The 12846-nt window shown below is 36.8% G+C and overlaps 1 protein-coding gene across 3 annotated transcripts in view; it reads left to right on the top strand.

The window, feature by feature from the left end:
- The window catches only part of RPS6KA5 (ribosomal protein S6 kinase A5), a 65882-nt gene that overhangs the window by 40487 nt on the left and 12549 nt on the right, over positions 1-12846 (top strand). For all 3 annotated transcript variants that reach the window (XM_079309191.1, XM_079309190.1, XM_079309192.1), the window contains 5 exons: positions 60-163; positions 7746-7896; positions 9061-9222; positions 10456-10581; positions 11319-11452. In XM_079309191.1, the coding sequence (XP_079165317.1) occupies positions 60-163; positions 7746-7896; positions 9061-9222; positions 10456-10581; positions 11319-11452 (677 nt within the window). The remainder of the gene's footprint in view (positions 1-59; positions 164-7745; positions 7897-9060; positions 9223-10455; positions 10582-11318; positions 11453-12846) is intronic.

The raw sequence follows: 12846 nt of genomic DNA, 5'->3' as shown, positions 1-12846 counted from the left end.
GATATTTCGTTGATCATTTTACTTCAGCGTATCATAACATACATACTGTTGTTCTCTAGGCTGTTGATTGGTGGAGTGTTGGTGTTCTTATGTATGAATTATTAACTGGAGCATCACCATTTACAGTTGATGGAGAGAAGAATTCCCAAGCAGAGATTTCTAGGTAAGATTCAAAGCAATGAAGTATATGTGCTTGCTAACAGATGATCCTTATGCCATAATATATGTTTTGAGAGAGTTCGTTAGTTTAAAATTTAGAAAGAAAGTGCTGCCATGGTAACGTTATATGTGCTCCAGTTCTGTTCAGTAGAATGACATTGGAAAGTGGATAGGTTTTACTAGCTAAAGAACTGACTACAAAAGATCTGTTTTGTTTAAACTAGTGGAGCCACAGCCTCGTAGATACTTAGCCCTGTTGCATGTTTACTGTTGAAAAGGAACTCAAATAAAATTTCAAAGTGTATGTAAATACAATTATCACATTCCAAATCTTAATACATTTGGAGATATCTTTAGCTAGAGATACTTTCTTATCAGCTCTTGCTAGGTTGTTCTGGCAGACTGGAGATTTTAAGTGTCAGAATGTACCCTACTCCTACCTTTTTGTTACAAGTAATGTTTATTTTATTAGTGTGTAGCATGAAGCAAAGTTCTTTTCTAACCCCACTTGCATATCTGAGAAGAAATGAATATGATACTTACAGAAATGAAATAAACTATACCATTCTTATCTTTTATATATAAACTGTTTTGTTCAGTAATCTCCATGCTTTACAGGTTTGTTTTCAGTACCTGTGTAAAAGCTGGAGCATTTTTAAAAGACAAAGCAATAAGCTTCCAAAACGCATTACTGAAATATCCCCCAAAACAAAAATTTCCTTTTACTGGATTTCTTTTAGAGCAGGAAGTTGAGGTGTTAAATTGCTCAAATTACTAACTGATATCAAAATGAGCTTCTAAGTCCAGTCCCCAAAATAAGAATAGTCTTGCTTCTGTGGAAGGTATTGTACTGGTTCTGATCCTCATCTGGAATCACTTGATAATTAAGGTTGGATGATAGAACATACCTCAATTATTAGATAATTTATTTTACTTACAAATTCAGGAATTTCTTGGGAGATTAAAGTCCGTTTATTGTTTATTTCTCTACCACAGCAGGAAACTTGGACGGTCAGTAAAAAAAAAAAAATGCAGGGGAGAGAGGAGTCTGTTAATGAAAGAATTTCATTCAGGACTTCACCCACTTGGTTGTTATATTGCAGTTAAAGCTTGAGTTAGCTCATTCTGCCCTGTTTAAGGTTAGAAGTTTGGTTGACTGGTTGCTTATTCCATGGCTAAATTTGGTAATTTGGAGTCCCAAGATTTACTAGATGGGACTCTTAAAGAGTAAGAATTTTTTTTTTAGAGAGAACCTTGAACTCAATTTCATAGATATAGTTTCGCCAAAACTTGTAAGCTTTTAAATTATGTATTCTACAGGACTTGACTTTTCTTTTGATAAGCTCTTCTGTGCTTTTTAAGTTAATGTTTCTGATAATTTGAGTAACTGAAAGATTGTTTAACCTCTGTCCTCTCACAGCTAATAACTTTCTTTAGTTGTGGCAATTTTGCTGTGCTGCTGTTCAGTCTGTTTTTGTTCTGGTGGGTGTTTATGCTGGACATTTATAGACAGCAGTCCTATAGTATTTGTTTTTATTTTGATAAATTTAGAAGTTAAATTCTTACAGTTTCCTATATTGAAGATGTTCCCCAGTCTTCCTGTTTCCTGAAAAAGCCTTTTCTTAACTTAGCTTCTGTTGTTCGTTCTTATATATGGACAGTTTATTCTTGTTGATGTTTCAAGAAGATCTTGGTTAAAGGAAGGAATAATTTACCATCTGAACAAAAAAATACTACTTCCTTTTTCTTGGGCTCCTCTTGTTGATGCCAGTGCTGGTCTGAAAGATCTAATTCCTTTTCTGTCACTTTCAACTGATGACCCTCTGGTTTATAGTTGTTCTTCCCAGCTATATAGCTGAAATCTTCTTATTCCCAGCTATATTGCTGCATTTCAGACTAGATTTCATCTGTCTTGTTACTCCTATACTTGTAAGACCCAGTGGTTTTTAAATCCTTTCTACTGATAGCGATTTCTTTGTTGAATTTCTTCAGTGTTATGTGTCTGCAGTTTGTCATGAATGTTGTGTTCCTTTTAAGAACATATGAGAACATTGCTGCTGCCTTGGCTGCTGCTCTGAGTTGTGTGGCACCTTCTGGGGAATGGTGATTGCTGCCTTTGGGGGGCAACAGGAGTGTGTTTGGAGCTTTCTTTCCCTGAGGGTAGTGTAGAGCAGGCAGACACCTAATACTGGCAGTTGCCCCTGATAATGAAATCACTGGCACAGAGATAAGAGTTGCTACAAAAGCCTTTCTTGTTAGCGAGGTTGTTCTAGCCAGGAGTTACATTGGTTGACCTAAATATGCTTAAATATGCCAATTGTAGCAGACTTAAAGAATTCAGTTTTTTACTTCCTCACAAGCTGTTGAAAGCATGGTGGTGTTTTTCTGAGTTTAGGGAAAAAAAGTAGTCTTCTAAATGGATCCAGGTCCTTCTTTTATTTTACCTAGGTAGGAAGTAATCTTAGATATTTTTAGATAATTTTACTCCCTCATGTGGCACAACGGCTGTCTGGTGTTAAATTCGAACATGAAACTTTGTTCTAAAATATCTCTCCAAGGGAGAGTTCAGTTCTTATGTCAGAAACAGTGTGTAGTTTGTATTTTTTTTTTCTTTCTGATGAGAAATTGTGTTGTTCTTTTATCATCTTTTTGGCAACACTGTGGACTTTTCATGGAAAATGCAAGTTAAGTAAGTGCAAACTTTGCCTTTTATCTCTGTCTCTGAAGTTATCTCATTCATATGCTTTGTGTTATGGGTTATTAAACTTGATTGAATTAAAAAAAAAAAAACACATAACCATTCCATTATTTCTCCTTTTCTAGTGTGCCCTCTCCCCTTTCTTTTCTCTTGTTCCTAAATCATCCTTTAATTTTTGCGAATTCTGAAATTACATTGCTGCAGAGCAAGGGGTAAGAGCCATCCTGCAAAAGCATGGTCAAGGGCTGGGATTGGCTACACAGCCAGTATTTTCACTTTGACTATGAGCAGTTTGTAAAGACAAATTGAAAGATGGACAAATCCATTCTATAGGGCTGGCTTTTGAGGGCTCTGTCATGTATAGGATTTAAAACGAGCAGGAAGGTTTTATACTAGTTTGCAACTGTGCAGCAGTTTAGAAAATCTTACCAGCTTTAGTGTTATGAATAGTTAAAAACTTGTGTGTCAGAGTCCATCAGTGAGTCTGCCTAGAGATTCATTCAACCATTTAGTAAAACAGAAAGTTTAAAGAGACTTTCAGGTATTATAGCAAAGTTGCTGACTTGCCTACAGCCAGGGATACACATATGTATTTGACTGCTCCAGGTTGGAACAAAAGAACTAGAGAGTTAAGCATGATTAATTCTAAGATGATGGGGTCATTCTTAAATATGAGGGTAAAAACTCTTCTTTGGAAATCTTATCCATTTACCCTCTAACAGGGTTACAGCTTGGGGTTGCTTTCTCTTATTCCCTGTACATGCAGATGGATATGTATCTTTTTGATTATGCTTGTAACACAATATCTCAGTTTAGAGACAAGTGCAGGACAAAACACTCTGGAATGAGTTGTCTCCCCTAAAAAGGGTTCCAACAATCCCTTTCCACCAATAGGAAATGAATACTAGTGGATGAAAGTGAAAAAGCCTTTTCCAACTGTTAATTAGTAGACTGAATGCCCACAAGGCATGGGAAGAAGGTAGATAAATGCTAGAGATGAAACTGTCAGACCTTACCTGCTCTCACCCTTGCACTGGGACAAAATCCCAGAATTCCAGGGAAAGATAAAAAAACCCCACAGGCTTGCCACATGGTAGGTAGAAGACAGTGGCTCCTCTTGCAGGGGAAAAAACACAAAAATCAAAGAAGATTCAAACAACAGTTTGGGCAAGCAGATGGGAACCTGACTCTGTGGTGTTGGTCCATTCTTCACAGCAGGTAAAGCAGTTGGGGCTGGTGTGCTTTCTCTTGCTGACTTGGCTTTTCTGAGGTATGGGGCCAAGACTGAGGGGCCCCTCTACTCCCCGCTCATCCTGACTCCTGTCTCACAGGTCCCTTTTCCTCTTGTCTCAGAGTTAAACAAACTGTCCAGTTTACCTCGGAAAAGTTGTCAAAGGATTGTTGCAGCAGCTTCTCTAAGGCCAGGAGAAGGGATATGCAAAGGGCTGGTTCTCTGAGTGTTCAGTACAGCCAGAGTTTTCTCATCAGCAGGGTAATCTCAGCTTGTCCCAGCTGAGAGGGCTTATGCCAGGTCAGGAAAAACAATAAATACAGCAGAGTATTCCTTGAGCTTTCCCAGTTGCTACTTGGGATACTTCATTCTTCCTGCTTGTATCTGTTGCTGTTACTGGATCACTGCCATGAACAATGTGGACAATCCCATAAACATGAAATGTACAGAAGGATAGTGGTAATTGAGAAAAAGAAAGGGTTGTTAATGCTAAAGGCCATAGTTTCTTTACAGAAGTACACACATCTCAAAAAGGATTTTGATACATGCAACTTCCTTCCTCTGAACTGTATGGGCTACTGTTAGAGCCTTGAGTAACCTTCAGTACAGCACTTCAGTAATGCTGAACTAGTGAAACCAGACTGTCTTCACTTGATCAAGCTACTTCATAAATTTCTGCTCTCACATGTTGATCCAATCTGTTCGCTCTTTTCTGGCAACTTGATTTCTATCCTAGTTAATGTAATTCCAGCTTCACATGCTTCAATTCCATGATAATTCTTTGTAGTTCCTGGAACTTCTAAAGAAAGTAGCTGTGGTCTTCAATACCTCTGTAATATGGTTCTGTGAACCAATCCAGAGCATCACCAGTGTTTTCTAGTATCAGTCAACCTCAAAAGTATTTTTTAATAAAAGCTACTCTCAACTTACATGAATCTCCTTGTAATGGAACATGGTAAAATGCTGCCTTTTCTGCAGTGAGTTCTAGGAGGATCAAGAGATGGAAGGTATTTCTCACTATGTCTGCTGGAAATACAGTACAGCAGAGGGGAAACAGTTCAGGAGGTTCCTAGAAAGTGTGGAAAAGAACTTGCTCCAAAATTTTCCTTTTTATTTCTAAGGACGTCGCAGATTTTCAATCTCATTGCTTTAGAAATCAATATTAAAAAATACTGATTGGAGGGGTTTTCTCCCTTCCAAGAGCCCGAAGAGAGCTTGTTTTCCAGGATCTTTGTTACGTACCTTTCTTACTCTTCTATCAGAGAGGTTGATAAAGAAGCTTCTTCAGACTTCTCTAACTGCAGTGATTTTCAAGGTATGAAGACATTGTGGATTTCATTGGCTCACTTGTAAATAAAATAATTTTTCTGTCAAGGTGTTCTGTCTTCTGTCTCTAGAACAGGAGGCTTTTCTTACTCTGTTACCTGCTTTCTGAAGCTGGGTGATTTCAGAAGAGACTGAATCTTTACTTCTCCACCACTCTGGCAGTGTAAAAATACTCTTGTTTAGTGGTGTTTAAATTTGATATTAACATCCCTAATTAAAAAAATCATTTGGTAATATTGTGCTTTTGTCTCCTTTTCTGTAAAGTGAAATGTGTCCAGAAGTTGAAGAGAAGTCTTATGGTTACTTCTGCTAGCAGAAAGGCAGTGATTTGCACCCTTACTGACAGATACACATAATATTAAAAAACATGTCTACACCATCTTAAAACTCAGACTGTATTTTCCTAACTCCTTTCAGCATTACTTAAACCAAGCGGTTAGCTTGCTTTGTCTTTTTGTTTGCTTGATATTGGATACTATGTCTGTAGAAGCTACCCCTGGGATATGCAAATTTTGAACTTGGTTTTGTTCTGCCACACTGCCAGAAAAGGATTATCTGGGAAGCAAACTGCATCTATTTTTGGACTAATCCAAGAAGCTAGAGATTTCAAGATAAAGATTTTCTCATGGGATAACTAACTCTAAGGATATGTCATGCAATAACTAAACACAATTTAGTCATGTCCTGCAGCTATCAACTTAAGCTCTGGCAGAAACATATAATAGTATTGCCACAAATTCATGTAATTTTAGTCTCAGTCTCTCATGGCTTTAAAATCTTTCCGTTTGTGTTTAGTGGAGGTACTGTGAGCCCTACTGTCTAGTTCCTACAGTGAGAGTATGCAGCAGGCTATGTAGACACCAAGCTGTACATGAGCCAGCAATGTGGCCTTGTGGCAAAGGCAGCAAATGGTATCCTGGGCTGCATTACACAAAGTATCATCAGGTTGAGGGATGTGATCCTTCCTTTCCACTCAGCACTGGTAAGGCCACATGTGGAGTATTGGTTCCACTAACAGTCTCTCCAGTGCATGAGAGTGATATGTGGAGAGAGTCCAGCAAAGGGATGATGACAATATGAGGAAGGACTGAGAAGGTTGGCACTCTTCCAGCTGGAGAAGGGAAGGCTCAGGAACATCTCATCAATGTGCATAAATGCCTGAAGAGAATGTACAGTGAAGAGGGAACCAGGTTCTTTCAGTGGTGTTTGGTGACAGGACCAGCAATAGTGGCCCCAAATTGAAATACAGGAGGTTCCCTCTGAGCACAAAAGGAAGCACCTCTTTACTGTGAGCGTGACTGAGTGCAGGCTGCCCAAAGGAGGTGGTGGATTCTCTTTCTTGGAGATACTCAAAGGGTTTCTGGACATGGTGGTGAACAACAGCTGGCTCTAGGTAACTGTTTGAGCAGGGGGAGTTGGACCAGGTGTCCTCCAGAGATCCATTCCACCTCAACTCTTTTATGATTCTGTATGCCAAAAGATTTTTTGTGTCTCTGTTTTAAACCTGTTCATGCAACTTTTCCTTTAGAGTCCTTAGCTTCAGCATTTAGATTTCGAGTAACTGGAAGAAACATTGCTTAGCTGTTTATATAAAGCTGTGGTAGCTACAGATAAAAAGGATAGGTATTGAAATGTGTTTTTTTCTTAGGCTTCCAAGGCACAAAATGATGGTTTCTAGTTCTTGTATTGAAAAAGTGGTGAGGTCTCTGTTCACTTTCTCTTTACTGTTTTGTGGGAAACACTGCCCACCTCCCTTGAGTCATCTTTTCAGTAAGCTGGATAGTCCTAGTCTTTTTATAAAACTTCCTATAAAACTTACTCTGCGTTTCTGATTACTCTTATTACTGTTTTCTAAAACTTTTCCAGTTATGTGCCTTCTTTTGAGACAAGGGTGTGAGCACTGCACACAACATAGAGGGTGAAGGCAAGCCTTCAATGGCCTAAATTTGAGATTTTTTTTTTCCTTTAAATTCCAGTACTTTTTAATATTGAAATTATTTTTGGTTTGACTGCTATTAGGCATCAGGTTGATTTCTTTGTGGAGCAGATGTGAGATTTTTTAATATTGTAAACTCACTATGCAAAATGAGTATTGTTCTCCTTTTGAGGACTGAGTTACAAAATTTATCTCTTCAGATGTTGTGTTTCAAGTCAGCAGTTCCCTAAACCTTCCTTTATTTCCAAAAAGGTTGCTTTCATATTTGTCATCTTCCTGCTTTTGGGTACAATAGAAGTTTAAGGAAAATGTTAACACTTCCATTAGTATGGTAACTCTTTAACTCTCAACATTTTAAGTAATTACCACATTGGGTTTTTTTGTTTGTTTTAAAGGAGAATATTAAAAAGTGAGCCACCTTATCCACAAGAAATGAGTGCTCTGTCTAAGGATATCATTCAGCGGCTTTTAATGAAAGACCCCAAGAAGAGGCTAGGTTGTGGTCCCACCGATGCTGATGAAATCAAACAGCATCCCTTTTTCCAGGTAAAGCAAAAACCAAAACTCACAAGATCCAACTTATTCTGCATTAGTGCCTATGAAATCAAAGCCTAAGGAAATTCTGTTGTTCTGTTAACAGAACAGCTTAGTGATGTATTAGTTGCATGAATAATTGTACTGAAGTTAGTAAGAATTTCATGTGTTTGTACATATTATTTTGTTTTAATATATTCTGTCTGTATCTCTCAGTTACTTGATGAAGCCAAAAGACACACTGCTTAAATCAGGTTTAATGCAAAACACTGAAATTGTGTTGTGTTGTCTGTTGGGTTTTTGTTTGAAAGGATTTTTTAAAGATTGCCACTTGCCTTATTAGTAAAATTTGAATATTGATGAAGTTCACCAAACTTCTCTATTTTCCTTGGCCTAATTAAATCTTTACTCTTGTTCAGTAAATTTTATTTCTGTTCAGATTTCAGTGTATTAACATTTGCTGTCAAACCATGATGAAGATTGTATTTGTGTAAAATATCTGTAGTGTTCTATCCACTGTGGTTAAAATGGTATGCTTTTTTTGAAAAAAACTAATTATTGATGCTGCTTCTGAAGTTTAAACTAGAGTTAAACAGAGTTAAACTTTCTTAATTCATGTTTGTTTTGGGTGATTAATTTTGTCATCATATAACACTTTCTATTCTTAATTTCAGTTCTACTCCTTTACAGTAATGGGGCAGTTTTCTCGTAGCTGCTATTTCTGTGCTTCCTCTTTCTAGTCATGCCTTTAAGTAAAAATCTGGAGGTTTATGCTCTCAGGCCTCTGAAAGCTGACATCAGTAATTAAGCCTAGAAATTGGCAATGAAAGATTGAAGATAGTGCTTGTGCTTTGGCTTATAAAAATATAAATATTGCTTATTCTGAAATAGAAGAAGAAATTCAAGGACTATCACACTAATTGTTTGGCACATCTCCACTGTTGCATTTAATTATGTTGATTTTATTTTTTATTGGATTCTGTCTACGTACAAGTAAGTATGATGCTGCTTGACTTTGACTAAGCAATTAGTGGAACATAATTTGAATGGCTTTCATCTGCCTGTGGAAAATGGCAAAGGGAGTTAGAACGGTGTGTCTTAACAAGTCTCTCTTTCTAAATCTCCTTCTGTAAAATTTTCATTTAGTTCAGAATTATTTTCTGCTTTTTTGTTTAGAATATGAACTGGGAGGACTTAGCTGCCAAAAAAATACCAGCTCCATTTAAACCAGTAATCAGAGATGAATTGGATGTCAGTAATTTTGCAGAAGAGTTTACAGAAATGGATCCAACATACTCTCCTGCAGCAACCCCTCAGACTTCAGAAAGAATATTTCAGGTATTTTAAGAACTCAAATTAATTTAAAAAATTATAGAACAACTCCTCATGTATACATTTTTTTTCCCCCCCCACCTCCTGCCTATTAAGTTTTTGGAATTAATTGTGTAATTTCTAGTCCCAGTTCCCAGGGCTTTTTGTTCAACAATTGCAAAATGAGAAAGGTAGAAACAGTCCTACTGTAAATATAAAATTCCTTGTTTCTCCATTCCCAGCTGAATGTCCTAATTGTTGGACTAAAGTCAGTCTGTTCTTTATTGATTCTTCATACCTTATGAGTCTTGTCATTTTGACTCCATTAGTCTGGGCTGCCAGCTTTGACAAGAGCAATGTAGTTCACCTACTTCCACGTTATGTACTAGTTGAAGTAATCTTTTGGAAAGTAGGAGCTACCTGCAAACCTGAAAGTAGGTCCTCCATGTTTTGTAGGAGTGCTCTTGTTACTCGACTAATGTATCCAAATGAGTAATAAAGCTTTCCTTACTGTTCCCTCCATGCTATTAAAGAATAATCTCTTCTCAGACTGCACAGTCCGGATGTCAAATGGGCAGAAACAGCTCATGTGCAGCCAACTTGGTAGTAAAGCTGCAGAGGTGAACAGCAGTTTGGATTGCTGTCTCTTTTCTCCTTCTTGGGCCTTGTTGTTTTTTATTGTCTGTTTTTGATTAGTTTAATCCTTAGGGTACAGGAATGTAGTGTCATATTTTGGAACTTGTTAGATTCACAGTGACTGTAGCAACCAGGTTATGCATGTCTTAATAGCATCTGATTCACCCTGCAGTGCTAGTCACAGCTGTTGTTTTTATGATACTCAAACTGGGCATATTGTTGCTCACACACATTGATAAAAATTTATCCATTTAAAATTGTTTGATGCTTACGTCGCAACGTGCAAACTATTTCATGCCTTAACTTTAAGGTGTCCTGGGAAGCTGGCTAGTTTGAAGCACAAGCCTTTATTGCTATTGTAAAGCAATTGTAGCTAAGCCAGATTAGCATTAACTAGAATTCTTGTATTATTATTTTGCCTTTAACTGTTGAGGATCATATAACTAATTCTGGGAAGATACCTATTAATGTTGAACAGAGTAAGTTACAATTTCTCTATTATGATATAAAAATTCAGGTTTCTTAAAAAAATTATTCCAAAACTTCTGATGTTCCATATGTATTATGGTAGTTTATGTGCAGCAGTGTGAAGCTATACCCGTTTCTGATGTTTTAATTTCATAGGGATATTCTTTCGTTGCACCTTCTATTTTGTTTAAACGCAATGCAGCTACAGTAGATCCTTTTCAGTTTTATGTGGGGGATGAACGACCTGGAGCTACAACTATTGCCAGAAGTGCTATGATGAAGGTAATAATCATATAAAGACTTTAATTTGGTTAAATTAAAACTGTGTGTAACTTCTAGTGCAGCAATTGTAAGATAGGCTACAGATTACAAAATAGTCATCATTCATTTATCAATTTTTTGTAATGCTTCTCAAAGGATTCAAGCATCTGATGATCCATCACATCTTGCATGTGATACTAATAAGAAGTGGTTGAAGTTTAATCTGAAAAATGATTGTCTAGTTTTCCAGAAGACTGAAGTATAGTAATAATAATAATAATAATATGACTCATGATAGTTCTTATTCAGCCAACCACTGCAGGTATTTCTGAAGCTACTTTAATTATATAATAATTCTGTCTACGTTATATTTACCTAAAAGAGTGTATAATTGTGAAGCCTTAAAATAACACATGCTATTGTGATGTCCTCAAATGAGCACATAGTTTTGTGGATGGATATATGTATGATCATCTTTGGTTCTGTTTGTCTGAATATTTTTTATCTGCTACTGTTGTAGTAGTAATGATTTATTTAGTGATTATGTTTGTTTAATGTAATGCAAGATTGCTATTTGATTGTTAGAATAATGTTTATGCATTTTATTCAATAAAATTTAAGATTATATTTTAATAAAAAGAGAGCTCTTTTAGAGTTTTAAATGTAGATAAAAAATTCTCTTGAAATTTTACTCTTTGTCTTTGACTGTGTATACTAAAAGTATTCTGCAAAACTAAATACAGACAGTTTCCTAACAGGACTCTCCATTTTATCATCATTATGAACTGGATCTGAAAGAGAAACCATTGGGAGAAGGAAGTTTTTCCATTTGTCGAAAGTGCTTACACAAGAAAACTAGCCAAGAGTATGCAGTAAAAATTATTAGCAAAAGGTATAAATATTCTATAAGACAATACAAAATTTTTTCTTTGCTTACTGTCACCCATGGAGTAGAATAATGTTCACTACATTTTTGGAAGTAGAAAAATAACTTTTAAATTATTTCCTGCTCTATGAATCTACAGAAACCTATTGTAACCTTATCACCATTAAAAGATTCTAAGAGTCTTTTGAAATAAAATGTTGTTCTAGTTGGGACACAAGAAGAAACCTAGAAAGTACTTATCTGGTTCCTAGTTGTATTCTACCATTATTTCCCCTGATTTTGCTCCTAACACAGTAAGGTATAAGGTTCTTGAGACTTAAATGAACTGTATGTAGGCTAATGCTAGCTCCCTTTCCTAATCAGCCCAATTGATTGCCTAGAATACTGCTTTTAAGAATGGTCTGCAGTGTCGGTTGCCTCAGATCTAAATGTGTGTGTTTGTGTGTGCATAAAATGGAATTAGACTATGAAATTGTAAATTACATCTTGTTTTCTGGGTGTTCTGAGGAGAATACCTCAATGGAAGCAGCTGACTTGCTTTGTACACGGGTACCATCTGGTTCTCTTCCAGAATTAATATCTCTGGGAGTTTCTACCCAGAGAAAAATAAAGCTAAGGGATTCTTTGAGTAGCAGATGGGTTTTTGCCTTCATTTTGCAGAGTTCTTTAGTAAGTACATCCCTAGTGCATTGTAGAATGCTGGCAAGAGAATAGAAATGTTCTACTATCAGAATGATAGTTCACAGTGGTCTCTTGCCCAAGACATTTGGCTGTAAGTCTGTTTTTCCAGACTCTAGAAGAAGCTGTCCACCAGACTTTTCTGTCATTTATCAAATGCTCTTTTAATAGGACAAGTTCAAGAAATAGAAGCTGAAGTGTAGGTGTCTGAGTTAATTTTTTGAGGTCTGCTAAATTAATGGAAGCCTACCTAATACTGTCTTACACTAGAAGTGGGATTCAGTAACTTAAACATGGACATCTACATAGTGGCATTTTAGCATCTGTTGGTGTCTTCTCTGTCCTCTGGTTCCCATCAGTCTTGTGACTGCTACCTTTTTGTAGATGTCTTCATGGCTGATGTCATCTTCCAGGCTCTTCCTTCCTATGCTTAGGCCACTGAATCCTACTCTAGGTATGTATGTTACAGTGAACTAGCTCACCCTGTAAGATGGATTCACGGGAATCTCAGTCATAATAAGACCTTAAGTGGTGTGTGGTAGACACCTACACTGGGTAGTTTAATGTCGAGATCTCTGCCATGTGTCTACACTTGCAAGATTTTTTCTGTGGTACCAGCAGAGCTGTAGGTTAGTGCTCCCATCTCAAAATAACGTGTGCTTTGTTTCTGGATAAGTAAGCAGATGAGTATTGACTTTTTCCCCTAGAACTTAACTTTTAGA

This window comes from Erithacus rubecula, assembly GCF_903797595.1.
Source record: "Erithacus rubecula genome assembly, chromosome: 6".
Taxonomy (NCBI): Eukaryota; Metazoa; Chordata; class Aves; order Passeriformes; family Muscicapidae; genus Erithacus; species Erithacus rubecula.
The sequence above is the reverse complement of the archived record's forward strand: the minus strand, read 5'-3'. Positions and strand labels throughout refer to the sequence as shown.